The following is a 17684-nucleotide window of genomic DNA, read 5'->3' as shown; positions in this document are numbered from 1 at the left end:
TTATTGTTCACATAAAAGTATGATAACATCCTAGATAAAAGAAGTATTTTCTGTACATATTTACAGTATTAGAATAAGAGGGAAATTAGCCTAATATCTTGCCGAAAACTGGTTAAAAAAAGTTAACAGCTACAACAGACGGTGAGCGACAGGGGCGGGGCGGCGGGGCGCGGAAGGCAGCCTGACTGGGATGGGGTGGGGCAGGGCACACAACAAGGACATGCGTCGCCTTGAGTCTCAGCCCTGACAAAGCGGAGACATCTGAGCCTCGGAGAGGAGAGTACCATAGGGTCAGGGTCGCACTAATTCTTATCATCAGGTGGCGTGCCGCGGCGGGACGCTAAGCACTAGACATCCTCGCACGGCCGCCGGGGAAGGCCACTTCCTTCTGGTACTTCCCCTCCTCGCCAGAGTCCCTATGCGCGGCGACACGCTGGGCCTCGAGGTGACACTCAAACGTGACCAGAGTGTACATAAAGGAAGGGAAATGAAACGTAGTGAGCCGAAGCTCCTGGCGTGCACCACGCCGCAGCGACTGTCGCTGGCCAGGGGTCGGCGGCACTCAGCCTGACGGCAGCGTGTGTGAGTTTACACACACACACACACACACACACACACACACACACGATCCCTCCCAGTGAGAGCAAGACGTGCAGCGGCAAGCAAGGGGGCGGCGCCTATGAGGCTCGGGGTTCGGGGTCTGGTGATGGGAAGCAGCAGCACGATGAAGTCCTTTATCACAAGATTAACTAAGCAATTCTTTGTATACAAGAGAACAGAGTCACGTGAATCTATTGGCGTTTCATGAGCTGCCCAGAGCCTCGCATCACCTGTAGAAAAGGGAGACAATAAGTCCCGGCAAGACACGTGATGCTGCAGCGGCGGTGCCATGACTGGGGAATTGCGCCCGGCACGGCGCTGGATGACGATCGGGGAGCGGCGCTTGTATGTAGATGAGAGTGGCATATATGCTGAGGAGTGATGAGATCTAATCTACGAGAGATACTCGAGGCATCTGTAACACCTGCCGAGGAGAAGGAAGGTTGTCCTCAATGTTACTAGTTAGTGGAGTCCGTCAAGACAACCGCCGACACTTGCATTCTCAGCTCTGCTAACACGGCCGCGCGGCGCGCCTCACCCATGCACTGACATGCTGATTGACTATTGCACTGGACACAGCTCACAACGAAGTCATTTGCTACTGAGACTTCAGAGAAGGAAGAAGAGATTGATTGACTGACCCTGACTAATTTATCAATTTTGATTGTTTGACTGATTCGGAATTTGATTTCGGATTAATTAGGAACTGTGACTTCTAATAGGCACTCCTCTTTCTCAATTTTATTGTTCTCGCCCAGAAAACCTCTCATACAAATAAAAGAATCTTGAAGCTTTTTGGCATTAGGTAGAGGGACGCCGGATTCATCTTCCACTAATCCTTCATCTCTGAATGAGAGCGTTGGCTTCATTATGTAAGGAACCCCACGAAGACACCCCGCGTCGCCGGTGACGGCTGAGAGAGAGAGAGAGAGAGAGAGAGAGAGAGAGAGAGAGAGAGAGAGATTTAGGTACGCGGGAGTGAATCAACGATGCTGATGAACACACACACACACACACACACACACACACACACACACACACAGGCCGCCCCTCCGCCGCCCCGTCGCCTCAGCCTGCTATATGGTGAGGCTAAAGTGTGGTGGTGAAGCAGACTTGGGGTGGAGAAAAGTTTTAGTATTATTGTTGTTTTCTGAATGATCATTCTTAGAGCTTTCTTTCTGTTTCCCTTGAAATTTTGTCTCTGTAGTGTATACGTATCTTTCATATCTTCGTCCTTTTCTACCTCCCTTTCTTTCAGTCTTCTTTTCGTTCATTATATATTATTCAGTTTGTTTGAAAATACTACAAAGAAATTTTCGTTTTTCATTATACACATTTTCTCTCTCTCTCTCTCTCTCTCTCTCTCTCTCTCTCTCTTCCCTACTTACATATACTGGCTCTAAGGATCTCTCTCTCTCTCTCTCTCTCTCTCTCTCTCTCTCTCTCTCTCTCAGGTGTCTCCTCTTCACTGCTGGCTTTGCTTTGTTTGGGAAAGGGCGAGGGCAACGGGAGGGCAAGTGACAAAGGAGAAGGTCTAGGATGTGGGCGGGGCGGGGCAGGGAGAGAAGGGTGGGCGGGGTGGCCTAGACAAGGAGCTGCCGGAGGATGAGAAGCATCGCCACCAGAGGGAGCAGCGATGCCTTGTTGACTCCAGAGGACCCGGCAGTCTCGCAAACTTGGCTTCCTGGTGCGTACTTGGTGCATTTGAACTGTGGGCACGGGGTAGGTCGTTAGTACAGGATGGGGAGGGAGAAATGAGGGAGGGATGGGAGATGAGGGATGGAGTAAGGGAAGAGGATACAGTGAGAAAGGATATTACTGAGTCGAGTCTTGTCAAACATTGGAGAGTGAGGAGGAGGATTGATTTAAAGGCACTGTAATAAGATGAAAGTAAGAATGAGAGCAATAAGCAGATGAGGAGGAAGGAGAAGAAGGAAGAGAAGGAGGGGGAGGAAGGAGAAGAGATAATACTGTCCATAGGCTGTGTGAGGGAAGAAGAACCAAGATAAGATGAGAGAAGTGAAAGGAAGAGACGAAAGACAGTCTGGAGATAACTGAGGGTTTTTCGTGAGAGAGAGAGAGAGAGAGAGAGAGAGAGAGAGAGAGAGAGAGAGAGAGAGAGAGAGAGAGAGTCCCAAGTTGACATCTAAGACTTAATTAACTTAACGTAAGTAGGTTAATACATTTCGTAAAATAAAATAAAAACACGTAATTAATAGAAAAATAACTGGAGCTAAAATAAAAAAAAAAAAAAAAAAAAAGCACGAAAACTGTAAAGAAAAAAAAAATACTACACAAAAAAAGAAGACAAGGAAAAGAAAAACTGACGAAAAGAAAATGAAAAACAAGTAAAAAAAAAACCAGCAACAAAAAACTACAAAAACAAACATAAAAAAATAACTAAAAGAAGAAGAAGAAAGAAGAAAGAGGAAAAAGAAGAAGAAGAAGAAGAAGAAGAAGAAGAAGAAGAAGAAGAAGAAGAAGAAGAAGAAGAAGAAGAAAAAGACGAAGAAGAAAAACAAGGTAAATAAAACTGAGCAACAATAACAACATTCCTGCACAATATTAGATACAGGATAAATGGTTAATGGAGAGGATTGCAACATGATTAGTTCACATCACGCTAACAAAAAGGCGGTTCTCTTTTTTATATACATCCTGTGCAAGCGATTCCCTAATTAATTCATTCGCATGGGCGTTGCTAGCGTGTGTGTGTGTGTGTGTTTGTGTGTGTGTGTGTGTGTGTGTGTGTGTGTGTGTGTGTGTGTGTGTGTGTGTGTGTGTGTGTGTGTGTGTGTGTGTGTGTGTGTGTGTGTGTGTGTGTGTGTGTGTGTTGGTAGGTTAGGTGGTTTAGGTAATACGGAGAGAGAGATGAGAAAAAAAGATAGCAGGAAAAAAGGAGAAGAGGAGGAGGAGGAGGAGGAGGAGGAGGAGGAGGAGGAGGAGGAGGAGGAGGAGGAGGAGGAGGAGGAGGAGGAGGAAGAAGAATAAGAGGAAGCAATAGAAAAACAACAACAATAAGAAACAGAAGAACAAAAAAAGAATAAAAGGAAGAGGACACGAAAGGAAATAAGAAAAAGCATACGAAGACAGAAATAGAACAAGAAAAAAAATAAGGAAAAAAAGAACAAGAAATAGAATTCATATAGAAATGATTACCTGTGAGGGGGATAGAAAAAAAAAAGAAATTGTTATATTGTTACCTGTCAGCCAGTCACATAACAACCACAGCACTACCAACGGCAACAAACAACAAACAATAACAATAACATGCGATACGTGCAGGAGGGCTTGGTATGGGAAGGGAGAGGGGAGGGGAAGGGGAAACACATGAGGGAGCGGGGAGGAGGGAGGAGGGAGGAGGGATCGATGCTGTGCCAACGTGCTGTTATTACCGCTGGAGGGGACGGGGGGGGGCAAAACAGCAGACGAGCAGCGGCGGTATCATACACTTACTGCTCCGACGTTCCCTTCGGCAAGAGACCGGATCCCCAACATCCCTGGCCTGTCACGTGTGTGTGAGTGAGGAAGGGAGGGAGGGTGGCGGCGTGAATACGGATCATGTAAGCGTTAGGACAGCAGCGTTATCACCAGCAGGAGTAGCAGCAGCAGCACCAGCAGTAGGAGTAGTAGTGGTAGTAGAGCACCAAGATATCCGGCAGGAGGCGCACACAGTTACCTCAACAGCAACACAGCGGCTCCTCCGTGGCCTTCTTCCGTTGCCTCACTCCCATCACCGCCGCCGCCGCAACCGCCACCACCACCACCACCACCAGGGAGGCGTCGGTCAGGGCGGTGGGCGGAGCGGCTCCATGGTGAGCGGTGGAGGTGGTGTGTCGATGCAAAGGTTAAATCTCACACCAACGCTTGTTTACGTCTGAGGAAGGACTCTGCACCACCACTGCCACCACCAATAGGGACAGCAGGAACAGCAAAAACAGTAACAACGACAGTGACAATAACAACAACAGCAATAACAGCAATAACAACAACAACAACAACGACAACAACAACGAGAGTGGCAGTGGCGAGAACGGCAACAAAAAACATCACAACAACAGCAATAGCACCATAACAACACGCGGCCTTTGCCTCGTGGCTCAAATGTTCGTCTTGCGAGGTTTAGTAATTCGTTTCACATGGCAGTGTTGGGCGCAGCAGCCGTGCGGCTTCACCACGCCACAGCGCGGCAAAAAGCACCAAAACAGCACATTAAAGTAAAAATTTCCATCACAACACGGCGAGCAGCACCGCCCCAGCCACGGCAGCGTGCAGCAGCGGCGTCCCGGCACCACTTTCTCCCTGGGGCTCCGCCTCAGCCAGGTCGTCGCGGGTGCTGTCTGCCGCCGCTGGTCTATCAGGGGCGCCGCCCTCACTTTCACTAGACTGGCCATGGCCTCGGGAATTGTTTGAAGATAAAAGACTGTCCGGCGAGGCCTGGGTGGGGGAGGGAGTGTCGGTGGGGGCGTGGACGTGGTCGTCGAGCTGGACGTCAGTGGGAGGCTGTGGAGGGAAGTGACTGGGGCTCGTGGCGCTGGAGACTGGCGGCGAGACAGGAGTGGACGGGGTTTGATTAGATGTCAGCTGAGTGGCCGCGGCTCGTCCTGGCGAGATGTCTTGTGCATCATGAGGGACGGCAGAAGGCACCACGGCATGGCTGCCGAGATCGTCTGTAGTGACGGGAAGCTGCTGGCTTAAGCTATTCTGTTTCTTCTTCCCGCCAGACTGGCCACTGTGTGGAGCGATGACCTGTTTTTCCTTGTCTTTCTTCTTTTTCTTTTTCTTCTTGTTTTTCTTCTCTTTTTCCTCCTCCTTTTCTTCATCTGCTGTCTTGCCTTCTAGAGAATGTGCGACTTCAGAAATAGTCAGCGGAAGCGTCTCATGCACCTCCACGCCGCCGCCTCCCAGCGCGGGGCCGCTGCCTGGTGCAGGGTCGCGGGTGGCAAATGAGGGACCAATCTCTGCATCAGCGATTGCAGTAGTGCTGGAGTGTGGCTGGCGAGGAGGGGCCCCGCCCGATGTTGTTTCCTCTACCAGGGTGGGTTGTTCTACCACCGCGGCTACCTCATGTATGGTGGGTTGTTCTACCAGAGTGGATTCCTCTACCAGTGTGGGTTCTTCTACCATGGTGAGTTGTTCTACCACAGTGGGTTCTGCTACCAGACTGGGTTCCTCTACCAGAGTGGGTTCCTCTAACAGGATGGGTTCCTCTACCAGAGTGGGTTCCTCTAACAGGGTGGGTTCCTCTACCAGAGTGGGTTGTTCTACCAGGCTGGGTTCCTCCTGCAAGTTGTGATGGGGTTCCTTGGTGTGAACAGCCTCTGAGTGTTCTCGGTGCTCGTGCTGAAGGTCCGTGGAGGGTTTCTTCTCAGCGACAGTGGCGTCGGGGTGGGTCAGCGGCACGAAGTCTGACTCCACGATGTCCAGCGAGAGAGGAACGAAACGGCTGGAGAACCCGCCCATCTTCTTGTCATGCTCCTGCCAGAGTCTGACAGTGTAAGGCACAGGCGTGGGCGCCGGGATAACAGCCTCGCGCACCTCAGACAAGAAAAGATTTTGGAACCACAAATCATCAACGTCAAGAGGCGGGGGTCGCCCTCCACTACTGTGACCTTCTGGGAGGAAGTCCTTACTGTCAACCTTCACGGCCCCATGATCCACCGGGGCTGTATCGCTGCTGCTCGATGGCTTGCCCATTGTCGGGGAAGAAACAACAGATGGGAATGGTTCACGGTTTGTGGTGGTGGCACTGGTGGTGGTGGTGGTGGTGGTAGAGCTGGTGGTGCTCCTGGCGGTGGTTGTGGTGGCGCTGGTAGTGGTGGAGGGGCTGGTGGAGGAGGGGCTAGTGGTGGTGGTGGTGGCGCTGGTGGTGGTGGAGGGGGTGGTGGTGGAGGGACTAGTGGTGGTGGTGGTAGAGCTGGTGGTGCTGGTGGTGGTGCTGGTGGTGGAGCTGGTAGTGGTGGAGGGGCTGGTGGTGGAGGGGCTAGTGGTGGTGGTGGTGGCGCTGGTGGTGGTGGAAGGGGTGGTGGTGGAGGGGCTAGTGGTGGTGAGGGTGGTGGTGATTGTGGTGGTGGTGGTCGGTTCCGTGGTGTTGTCGTGAGCGCCATACCAGGAAATGAAGGATCTACGACCTTCTTCTCGCGTGGCGCCGTTAGGAAGGCCTTCTGTGGGGCCTTCCAGCAAGACAGGATCCACACGCGGGTGCGTCTCACCCACAGTTGGGGAGCGTCCGTCGCTGTTTCAGGTGATTCGCCTGGTGTGGGTGTCGGTGGAGGGAGTGACGCGGGCTGGGCATCGTCGGGCCATTCCATCTGTGTCTCTCTGTCCGTGGTGGTGGAGAGAAGGGGCGTGGAGCGGGTCGTGTCGCTAACAACAGTCACAGACTCCGATGCTATTTCTTGCTTGTTTTCCAAAGAATGCTTTTCTAAGACGATGTTTTCCTGAGTGTTTTCGTTCTGTGAAGTGGTTTCTGCAGAATGTGGGGGTAGTGGCTTCTTACCGGCCGCCCCGAGTGGCCGCCTCATTCGCCTCCAGCCCGGCCTACGTTTGGCGCCGTCCCGGTTTCCCGGCACAAAAGGCCTCCTGTTGCGATAAAATTTTCGTCTCCATCCTGGTTTTCGATGTCTCCTGCGTGGGTGTCCCTTGGAGTCGGTCGGAATCCCGGTGCCAGTATTGCCTGCTCCAGGGGTTGAACGAAAGATAGCTGGTGGCGGTACAGCTTCAATTGCGCCTTCTGGAACCGCCTTGACGGGACCTGATGGCCCCAGACTGGCATTACTGCTGGGATAGCTGATAGACCTACTTTCTTCACCTCGAGAAACATTTATTGCGTCTGTGTTCAAGTTTGTTTCCAGATCTTCATCAGGAAAAGGGCGTTTCGTTGTCCGCTCGCGCCTCACAGACCCTCGAAACCGTCGCCTCATGATTGGGAACCTCGGTCTGGCTTCCACCTTACTTGAATTGGTTGTTCTGCGGTATTCTGGCCCGGTGTGCGTGGCGGATCGGGACAGGGATGGTCTCCTGCGACGGAATACTCCTCGGCGTCGCAGCGGCAGCTTAAAGTGCTTTCTGGAGTGCCTGATGCGCCAAGGAAATGCTGAAGAGTTTCCTTGTCGCTTCCCAAGTGTCTGTGAGCCGTTCCGGAGGGAAATATGACGCTGAGGGCCGTGCGCGCCGCCACGTCTGCCTGCTCGTCTCCTTGTCCTGTTCAATCCAGTGCGGGACGCTGAAGGAGCCCGGTGGGGCACCTTACGTGCAGGACGTCTGAGTCTGTGTGAGCGAGGGAATGAATAAGCCAAGCTCATGTTAGAGTCAGATGAGTACAAAGCCGACTGATTATTAGCATGAAGGCTCTGAGAGGAAGGTAGCGGGTCTGGGAGCCCGTTAGTTGAAGTATCGTCATGCTCCGTCCAACGAGCTGGAGGAAGGTTAACAAGCTTAGGAGTAGATGCGACCACTAATGGTGAGAGACTCGTTGTGGAGTCCGCCGGAGTGTCGTGCTGCCCATGCTCTCGTGGTAACTCCGAGGAATGTTGAGCCTCGGCCGCCTCCACGCACCCCGGCTCATGCAGCGACACAGGCTCAAGGTCAAGCTCGAGCTGGTGAAGGGCGACACTCGACCGTACCGTGGTGTGGTTCCTGAAAGCGGCCGCCGTCTCCGTCCCGGGACCGCGGAACGGACTGGCGTCACCTGCAGCACCGCCCTCTCCCACCCTGTCCAGAGCACCGGCCAGGGTCGCCATGGTCGTCAGGGTCCTCTGGGTGGTTCCGTGCGTGTAGAGCATCCCTATTTCTAGGATGGGGGTAGGGGTGGGAGCCGGAGCACTGGCGGCGGCGGGGCCCTGAATCTCTGCTTCGTCTTGGAGTGTCTTGGCACAGCCCGGCCTCCGCGTGGTAGGGGTCGGTTGGGGGGCAGGAGAGGAGCTTGGGTCAGTGGTGGAGGAGTTAGGGCGTGGGGAGCCCTCGTGGTGAAGGGGGAACAGGTCTTCTGGACACTGGTACATATTAAGAATCGAAGAACATTCCCCCTGCAACACAGAACAGTGCTGTAATGTGGCGGCACAGCCACGAGGCGCGCCACAGCACAGCACAACACAACAATTATCTACGGGACCAGGACACACAGACACACAGACAGACAGGCAAGCAGGGGCGACACGGGAAGAGCATCAGAGGAAGCAGGGACACACGAATACCAAGCCAAGGTGAGGGCACGCGGGGAAGAGAAGGTGCGATGTGAAGAAAGACTTGAACACCTGAGAGATAATTTTGAAGCTGTACTAAGACTTATATTGCTACAAGAGAGTGAGTGAGTGAGTGAGTGAGTGAGTGAGTGAATGGGTGAACGAGCCCCGTGCGTCGCTGTCTCGCAGAGTGTGAAAAGTTTCCAGCGTACAAGTTTTAATTAATGTTTCCGGTGACGTTAATGCTCCACTCGGCACACACATCCGGACCACCCAGCGACCTCGACCCACGGGGGAGGGGGCGTACACGGCAGGGGAGGTAAAGGTGAGGGAAGAAGGTGAGGGAGAGTGTTGGTGAGGAAGGAATGAGGGGTAAAATAAAAGAAAGCGAGATATAGGGAATGTTTCTTACCTTACTGTCCTTTAAAGGCATGAAACAAAACGGCAGGTGGTGTTAGTCTTGCTGAACACACACACACACACACACACACACACACACACACACACACACACACACACACACACACACACACACACACGCGGATATTTACTAAAGACAACGATTATAAGTTCTCGAGGCCACACACACACACACACACACACACACACACACACACACACACACACACACACACACATACATGTCAGGATAGCATGCGTCTGATACAGGGAAGGGAGATCAAAGAAACACACGAGGAGGGGGGGAGGAGGAGGAGGAGGAGGAGGAGGAGGAGGAGGAGGAGGAGGAGGAAAAGACGAAACAAAAGATACTGAAGAAAAGGGAAGAGGAGGAGGGACAAAAAACAAATAAATAAACAAACAGACAAACAAACAAACAAACAAACAAACAAACATGCAGCAAACTAAAAAAAACACACAGAATAAAAAAAAGGAAAAAGAATGAAGGAAAAAAATGCTAAAAAAACACGAAGGAGACAGAGAGAGAAAGAACGAAGCACACATACACAAACACACACACACACACACACACACACACACACACACACACACACACACACACACACACACACATATATACACACACACACACACACACACACACACACACACACACACACACACACACACACACATACAGGTGAGATGCTTACCTGTACAATCGGTCCCGCCATACGATCTAGGAATTCCTTAGTGAAGAGTGCCGTTTCGTTTCCACACGTCTCAAACACCACACGTTCAGAACACTGGAGGTACTCTTGGAAGGAGCTGAGGAGGGAGGGAAGAGGGAGTGAGGTTGAGTGAAGCAGGAGGAAGGAATGATACAGAACATGAGGGAAATAAAACAGTACAGTAGCAAATCTTAAACACCTTCACACACACACACACACACACACACACACACACACACACACACACACACACACACACACACACGAATGGAGAGAGAGAAAGACGTGGGGGGAAAGAAGAGGGAATGATAAGGGTGATGTGGAAAGGATAGCATGATTAACAGGGAAACATATCACTCAACACAGACACAGGAGAAAGATGAGAGAGAGAGAGAGAGAGAGAGAGAGAGAGAGAGAGAGAGAGAGAGAGAGAGAGAGAGAGAGAGAGAGAGAGAGAGAGAGAGAGACACACACACACACACACACACACACACACACACACACACACACGAATGGAGAGAGAGAAAGACGTGGGGAAAGAAGAGGGAATGATAAGGGTGATGTGGAAAGGATAGCATGATTAACAGGGAAACATATCACTCAACACAGAGGAGAAAGGAGAAAGATGAGAGAGAGAGAGAGAGAGAGAGAGAGAGAGAGAGAGAGAGAGAGAGAGAGAGAGAGAGAGAGAGAGAGAGAGAGAGAGAGAGAGAGAGAGAGAGAGAGAGAGAGAGAGAGAGAGAGAGAGAGAGAGAGAGAGAGAGAGAGAGAGAGAGAGAGAGAGAGAGAGAGAGAGAGAGAGAGAGAGAGAGAGAGAGAAAGCATATCAGTTAACAAACCCACCCACGCACACACACACACACACACACACACACACACACACACACACACACACACACACACACACACACACACACCAGCACAGAATGATCACGTTGCGGTTCTTCTCGTCCTCAGACAGGGTGACAGAAGCGTCCTGCATGTCGTTGAGAGCCACGGTCTTCCTGTGGTATGTCACGGAGCACACATTGTACTTGGGGTTCACCTGACGCATGCAGGGGGCGTGGCGGATGTACTCTGCAAGGGGGAGGAGGGCGTGAGTACACTTAGAAATACTTGAAACACTTAAAACACTTGAAACATACTTGATAGGAGAAACAGGAGGTATCAGGAACAGGTAAACGTACAAAATAGTCAGGAAAAAAGGTTAAGAGTGGAGAATTATAGTAAAAAAAAATTAGATACACGAAAGAGATGAAAGTCACAAATATGTCAATAGAAAGTAAAATAAAGCAAGAAATTATGAAAACCAAACATACAAAATCAAAAGAGGCGAGGGAAAAGACTGAGAACAAGGCAAGGAAAGTGAGAAACACACACAACAAAGTGAAGGAGATCAGGAAAAGGTCAAGAAACGTCGAAACAAAGAAGAGAGGGAGTTCAGAAAGATAAATAGACAAAGGAACGTTAAAAATATCAACGCAGGGTGAGATTAAGTAAGCGAGGACTTTGATAGGAGAACAGGAGAATGCTGGGAGAGTGAAGCTAGTGAATGAGAGGTGCAAAAAGATCGCTAAAGAAGTAAAGGATTAGAAGAGGAGAGAATGGATGTTACAAGGGAGCTAAACAGACGATAAATGGTTTAGGCACAGACGTTGAAGCAAGATGGGGTAAAGAGTAGGCACGCAGGGCAGGAGGGGAAGCAGAAAGGGATGTAGAAGACTTTGTTACAGGAAAGTGGAAGGGAGAAAGAACGTGACGCGAAGACTGATGGAAGGGGAGACGTGAAGAGGCTCTGGAGAAGGAGTTAAACTAAAGTGAAGAGAACGAGGAAGACGGAATACATGCAAAAGGAAAACAGTGACCAAATAACATGAAAACGATACGAAGAGGATTAACAATAGATAAATGATGATGGAGAAGAGGAGGATGAGGATGAGGAGGAGGAGGAGGAGGAAAATGACTCGAGTGAAGCAGATAACGGAAATTAAACAAAGGACAGACGAAAATGGAGAAAAAACGGAGGAAGTGAAGTAATAAGAATAAGCATAAGAATGGATAGACGAGGAGAAGAAGAAAGGAACTGGATGCAAGGCGTTACAAGAAAGAAAACGACGAAGAAACGTTACAAGGAAAAGAAGAACAAAAAGAGGGAAAAGATAAAGGGAGAAATCGGGGAGAGGAGGAAAAAGATTAAGAAGAGAAAAATAAAAGCGAACTCGAGTAAAAAAGCGAAAGGGAAGACAAGAGAAGAGGAAAATGAGAAAGCAATTGAGGAGAAAGATAAGGAGGAAATGAGAGGAAAGGGAGAAACGAGGAGCCTGTAACTGGAGGAAAGGGAGGAAAGGAAGAATGAAATATACCTGTGGGAGTCAAAACGGGGGAGATAAAGGGGGAGATGACCAGATCCTATCACCACCACTACTACGACCACCACCACCACCACCGAGGCTAACCATTTAACATTCCCCATAAAACAGGCCCCACCATATTACCTCTCTCTCTCTCTCTCTCTCTCTCTCTCTCTCTCTCTCTCTCACGCCTCCTCTACCAACAAATGTCATCTGTCTCTAACAATCGAGTACCAAAACGACCCAATTCCACCCAGACCCTAATTTGTTGTTCATTAATTCCGGCTTATGAAAACCTAACTCACTTTGCAGCGGGCACAAAAAAAGGGGGGGAGGGGAGGGAGGAACGGGTGGGAGGGGGCGGAGGTGGAAGAGGGGGTAGGGGGAAGGAATAGGAAGGAGAAAGATGGGGTACGATTGGAACGATTCTACAAAAAGGTAAGGCCATTTTTTTTCTCTCTCTCTCTCTCTCTCTCTCTCTCTCTCTCTCTCTCTCTCTCTCTCTCTATTGCCTATTTACGTTTCTTCTTATCTTTTCCTCTTCTTCCATTTCACTCTCCATCTCCTCTTCCTCTTTCTTCATTTCCTCCTCCTCCTCTCCCTATTCTCTTCTCTTTTCCTCGTACCCCAAATCTTTCTTCCTATTTTCTCTTCCCTCTTCTCTCTTTTTCCTCCCTCTCTCCATTTTCCTTCTCATCTACTGTCACTTTTATTTTATTTCTCCCTTCCTCCCTCTTTTCCTCCTTCCTCCTCTTCTCCCTCCCTCCCTTCCATCCCTCCCTCCCTCCCTCCCTCCAGTCATAAGTTCATAATGGGATCTGATAAAAGAAACAATAATAATAATAAAAAAGAGCAGAATTGAGTGTTGATCTCTCTCTCTCTCTCTCTCTCTCTCTCTCTCTACGCGGCGCCAATATTTGAAAATTGAGCCGCAGTGTGTTATGTGGGAGGGAGAGAGGGAGGGAGGGAGGGAGGGAGGGAGAGGAGAAAGGGAGGGAGGAAAGAGAGAGTAAAGGGAGGGAGGAGGAAAACGACTCTACATATTAGTGTGCTGGTTTTTCAAATAGGAGGAGGAGGAGGAGGAGGAGGAGGAGGAGGAGGAGGAGGAGGAGGAGGAGGAGGAGGAGGAGGAAGAGAAGGTGAAGAATATTAAACCATAAACCAAACAAAGGTGAGAGAAACACACTAACAATTTCACCCTAACACATTCCATCACCCTATTCATCACCCTAACACTCAAACCACCCTAAATATACCCTCACAGAAACCTATCCCTTGCAAAACTACTATTTTTCACTCCTTCACCTTAATATCACCCTAGACTCACCCTAGAATCACCCTACAGTCACCTTTTTTTTGCACTCACCCTCCTGATAACGTCCACGAGTGTTGCAGAGATCCTTAATCACCCTAATGGTCCCCGCGTAGAGCTTGTTGAAGTAATCTCTGTGTTTCTGCGTCAGGCAACGGCGGGTGTAGTTGTCGATGCACTGAAGACCGTTCAACAACACCCTGTAAGGCGGTTAGGGTGAGGAAGGAAGGGTGATGGGCGAGGGTGCAGAGTGGTAGCAGGTGGGAAGGTCCTGGAGGGTGACTGGGCATTGGGTGGGCGAAGAAAGGTGAAGGGTGAGGATGAAGTGGAATTTAGGTGAAATATGAGGTAGGGTGATGGAGACGGAAGAGGCAGGAAGGGTGTGAGAAAAGGGGGAAGTAGTGTGGGAGTGGGTGGGAGGTAGGGCGTGTGGAAATGTGATAGGAAGGGAGAGGAAAGGATAAGGGCTGATTGGGAGTGAGGGATGGAATAGGATGATAGATGGGTGCTAATAGACTGACTCTCTCTCTCTCTCTCTCTCTCTCGCTACATATTATTTTTCTCTCTCTTTCTATCTCCTTTTCCTCCTTCACTCCTTTTCCTTCTCAGCTTACTCCCCTTCCTCTTCTCTTCTTCCCTCCTTCACACGTGCAGTATCTTTCCTCCTTTCCTTTCCCTTGCCTCCCTTTTTTCACTCACCCTTTCCTCCTCCTCCTCCTCCTCCTCCTCCTCTTCCTCCTCCTCCTCCTCTTCCCTCCATTCTTTCATTTAATTTCTATGCTAACTTTCTTTTCTTTCCTTACTTCATGGGAGACAAACAAACAGACACACGGACATGAATAGAGAGAAAAGTATGTAATTAGATATAAAGATAAATAAAGATAGGTAGATAAACATACACACACAGACATACATACATTTCTACTATAATATTTTTCAAGTTTATGCTGAGACTACATTCAAAAGGGTTTGTCTGAAGTTATATTGGTTTTCAAAGGTGTTTTAAGGATTCTAATGGCAGATCAATAAGGTTTCTACACTACTAACAGGAGAAACACCCTTGAAAAACCAGGCTAATCATCTACAAGGCCTTTGAAAACAGTAGTGGTGAGGAAGTAGAGAGTTTCAGAATAGGGGTCTTTTACACACAAACGATAACATAACCCGTCCCTTCTTCCTTCTTTCCCTCTCCCTCTTTCCCCTCTTTCTCTCTCCCACTCTTTCTCTTACGGGCACATCTTATTCAACTCGTCCACGGTGGCGGCAAATCCCAGGTCCTTATTCGTCAGCACCTCCAGCAGCTCCACACACTCTGCTATATCATTGTTGTTGCAGTCCTGGTGTCTGCGAGGCCCGTGGTTGTTGTGGTGACGCCGCCCTCCGCTTCCCCCATTACCTCCCTGCGCCTTGCTCCGCCCGTCCTCTGAATCCTGTAGGGGTGAGGTGCCTTAGCTGTTGGTGGTCAAGAGTGGGTGTTACAAAAGAAGGTGCTGGATGTCTAACCCTTTCACTACTAGGATACATTTTTTACCTTGAGATTTACGTACGATTAGATCATTCTGTTAACATTAGGAAGGGTCTATGGAGGTCAGAAGATTGATAGCCAGTCTTCACTATTTTAATCCCCCACATAAGTTCTTGAAGCTGTATAAAATCACCACATATTAAGCAGAATGAATATGGAAATCCGCCATGGTACTGAAGGGGTTAAAGTTGAAGTGTGAGGGATTTGTGGTGAAAGTGACTGTATGTTGAGTGTTTTAAAAGTCCCTTGTTGATTTGGTTGTAGTTGTAAGGGTCGTGGTGGTAAGTGGTGGTGGTGGTGGAAGTAATAATAGTAATAGTAAAAAATAAGGTGAAACTCTATAAAAAAAAATCATTAGGTCTACACGTAGCAGTCCGCCCTTGTATACAGCATTCCTTTTAATTTCCACCTATCACGCCCTCCTCCCCATCCACAAATCCGCCTTAATCTTTCACAGCTCACTACTGACGAAGCGTTAACGTTTTCATATTCTGGTTACTATTTGTTGATTCCATACAGCTTCAGAGACTTACGTGGGGATTAAAATAGTGAAGACTTTGGCTATTAAACTTCTGGCCTCCATAGATCCTTCCTAATATAAATGAAATCGTCTAATCACACACAAAACTCAAGGAAAAAATGCCTCCCAGTGCTGAAGGGATTAAGAACCAGATTATTGAGGTTATTCCATTCATCTGCCACTCTGTTTGGTAACTCATTCTTATCTATCTCCTTTTTCGAATCTATCTTCAGTAAGTTTTAATCCATCATTTCTTGTCCTCTGTTTATTGACCTTGAATATTTTGCTTATGTCACCCTTGTTGTCTTCCTTATATCACTTGAAGACTTCCATCAGATCCCTACTCCTCTCTCTCTCTCTCTCTCTCTCTCTCTCTCTCTCTCTCTCTCTCTCTCTCTTTGAGGTGTTTTTTGGGGGGTTTTGTGTAATTTTCTCTATCTTTGTTTCTTTCTCTTTTGCTTAGTCTAAAAATGAAGAGAGAGAGAGAGAGAGAGAGAGAGAGAGAGAGAGAGAGAGAGAGAGAGAGAGAGAGAGAGAAGAAAAGCTGACAATGGCGATGTGTATAAATTTTTCAACACATTTTCATCACCACCACCACCACCACCACCACCATCACCACCACCACCATCACCACCACCACAATCTCGCCTCTAATAAACTTAATTAATCTATTTTTTTCCCACTCTCCACCTCCTATTCCTCCTCTTCTTTTATCCTTTCTCCTCATTCATACCACCTCTCTCTCTTCTCCCCTCCCTTTCCCTCAACCACCATCTCAACCTTAGATCTCCCCTCCCCTTCCACCCTCCACCTCCTCCACTAACTCCACCTCCCCACATTTTAGTCCCACCCACATTAGATCCTCCTCTTGCCGCTACTCGCCCTCCTCCTCTTCCTCTTCCTCTTCCACCAACCTCATCAGGACCCTCCACCTCCTACCGTCCACTCCCTTCCTCAGACAGGTCCCAAACGCGCCTCCTGTGAGTGGGCCCGCCTCCTGCTGGCTCCTCCCTCTCCTGCTCACTCGCCTACCCAATATCCTGACTCCGCCCACCACCATCACCGCCTCCACACACTCGCCCGCTACACAACTTCACGGCCGCCTCCTCCTGATTCGGCGGCTGGCTCAGATAAGAACACATCCCGCCCACTTTCTCTCTCTCTCTCTCTCTCTCTCTCTCTCTCTCTCTCTCTCTCTCTCTCTCTGGGGTGTTCTTTTTCTGTTTCTTTTTGTTTTTGTCTCATTTTCTCTATCTTTTTTTGTCTATTTTTCTTTTCTTTCTGCTATTTTTTTCGGTTTCTCTCTCTCTCTCTCTCTCTCTCTCTCTCTCTCTCTCTCTCTCTCTCTCTCTCTCTCTCTCTCTCTCTCTCTCTGTGTCTTTTCTTTAGTTCTTTTTCTCCTTTTCTCTTCTTCATCTTCTCCATTTCTTTTCCTACATTCTCTCTACTTTTTCTTCTTTCTTCTCGTTCTTTTGTTTCTTTTCTCATTCTCTTTATTTATCTTTTCCGTGGCCTATCTCAATTCTATCTCTCATCTACTCTTTCTTCTCTTCTCTTCTCTTCTTTTTCTCATGTTCTCTCTCTTTCTTATTCTCTATATCTTCTCCAGCTCTTCCTTTTTTCTTCTTCTATTCACTCTTCTCTCTCTCTCTTCCTCCTCTCCCTCCTCATCCACTTCTCCACTTCTCTCTCCCTCTCTCACGTGACCATCCTAGCGCCTTGTGGATCAGTCTCTCTCTCTCTCTCTCTCTCTCTCTCTCTCTCTCTCTCTCTCTCTCTCTCTCTCATCACTTTTCTGACAATGGTGATAGGAAATGGCATGTTTTGTGGCTTTCTCTCCCTTTCTCTTCTCCTTTATGTCTTTTTCTTTTTCTTTCTCTTCTCCTTCCTTCCTTCTCCTCCTCCTCCTCCTCCTCCTCCTCCTCCTCCTCCTCCCTCTTCTTCTCTTTATTAATTTTCTCTATGTAGTTTCTATTATTATTATTATTATTATTATTATTATTATTATTATTATTATTATTATTATTATTATTATTATTATTGTTATTATTATTATTATTATC

General features: G+C 48.7%; 1 protein-coding gene across 8 annotated transcripts in view; it reads right to left on the bottom strand.

The window, feature by feature from the left end:
* Positions 1–2167: 2167 nt before the first annotated feature.
* Positions 2168–17684, bottom strand: part of LOC123509931 — a 187219-nt gene continuing 171702 nt past the window's right edge. For 4 of the 8 annotated variants that reach the window (XM_045264562.1, XM_045264558.1, XM_045264559.1 and 1 more), the window contains exons 4-9: positions 14807–15006; positions 13631–13776; positions 10831–10990; positions 9896–10010; positions 8226–8645; positions 2168–2309 (exon numbers count right to left, since the gene is read on the bottom strand). In XM_045264562.1, the coding sequence (XP_045120497.1) occupies positions 2184–2309; positions 8226–8645; positions 9896–10010; positions 10831–10990; positions 13631–13776; positions 14807–15006 (1167 nt within the window). In that variant the 3' untranslated portion in view covers positions 2168–2183. Of the gene's footprint in view, positions 2310–4279; positions 6517–8225; positions 8646–9195; positions 9205–9895; positions 10011–10830; positions 10991–13630; positions 13777–14806; positions 15007–17684 lie in introns of those variants that run through there. The other 4 variants (XM_045264564.1, XM_045264563.1, XM_045264565.1 and 1 more) reach the window with 4 other exon arrangements.

The sequence above is a fragment of the Portunus trituberculatus genome, chromosome 27 (genome assembly GCF_017591435.1).
Source record: "Portunus trituberculatus isolate SZX2019 chromosome 27, ASM1759143v1, whole genome shotgun sequence".
NCBI lineage: Eukaryota > Metazoa > Arthropoda > Malacostraca > Decapoda > Portunidae > Portunus > Portunus trituberculatus.
This window is presented reverse-complemented; position numbering and strand designations above follow the sequence as displayed.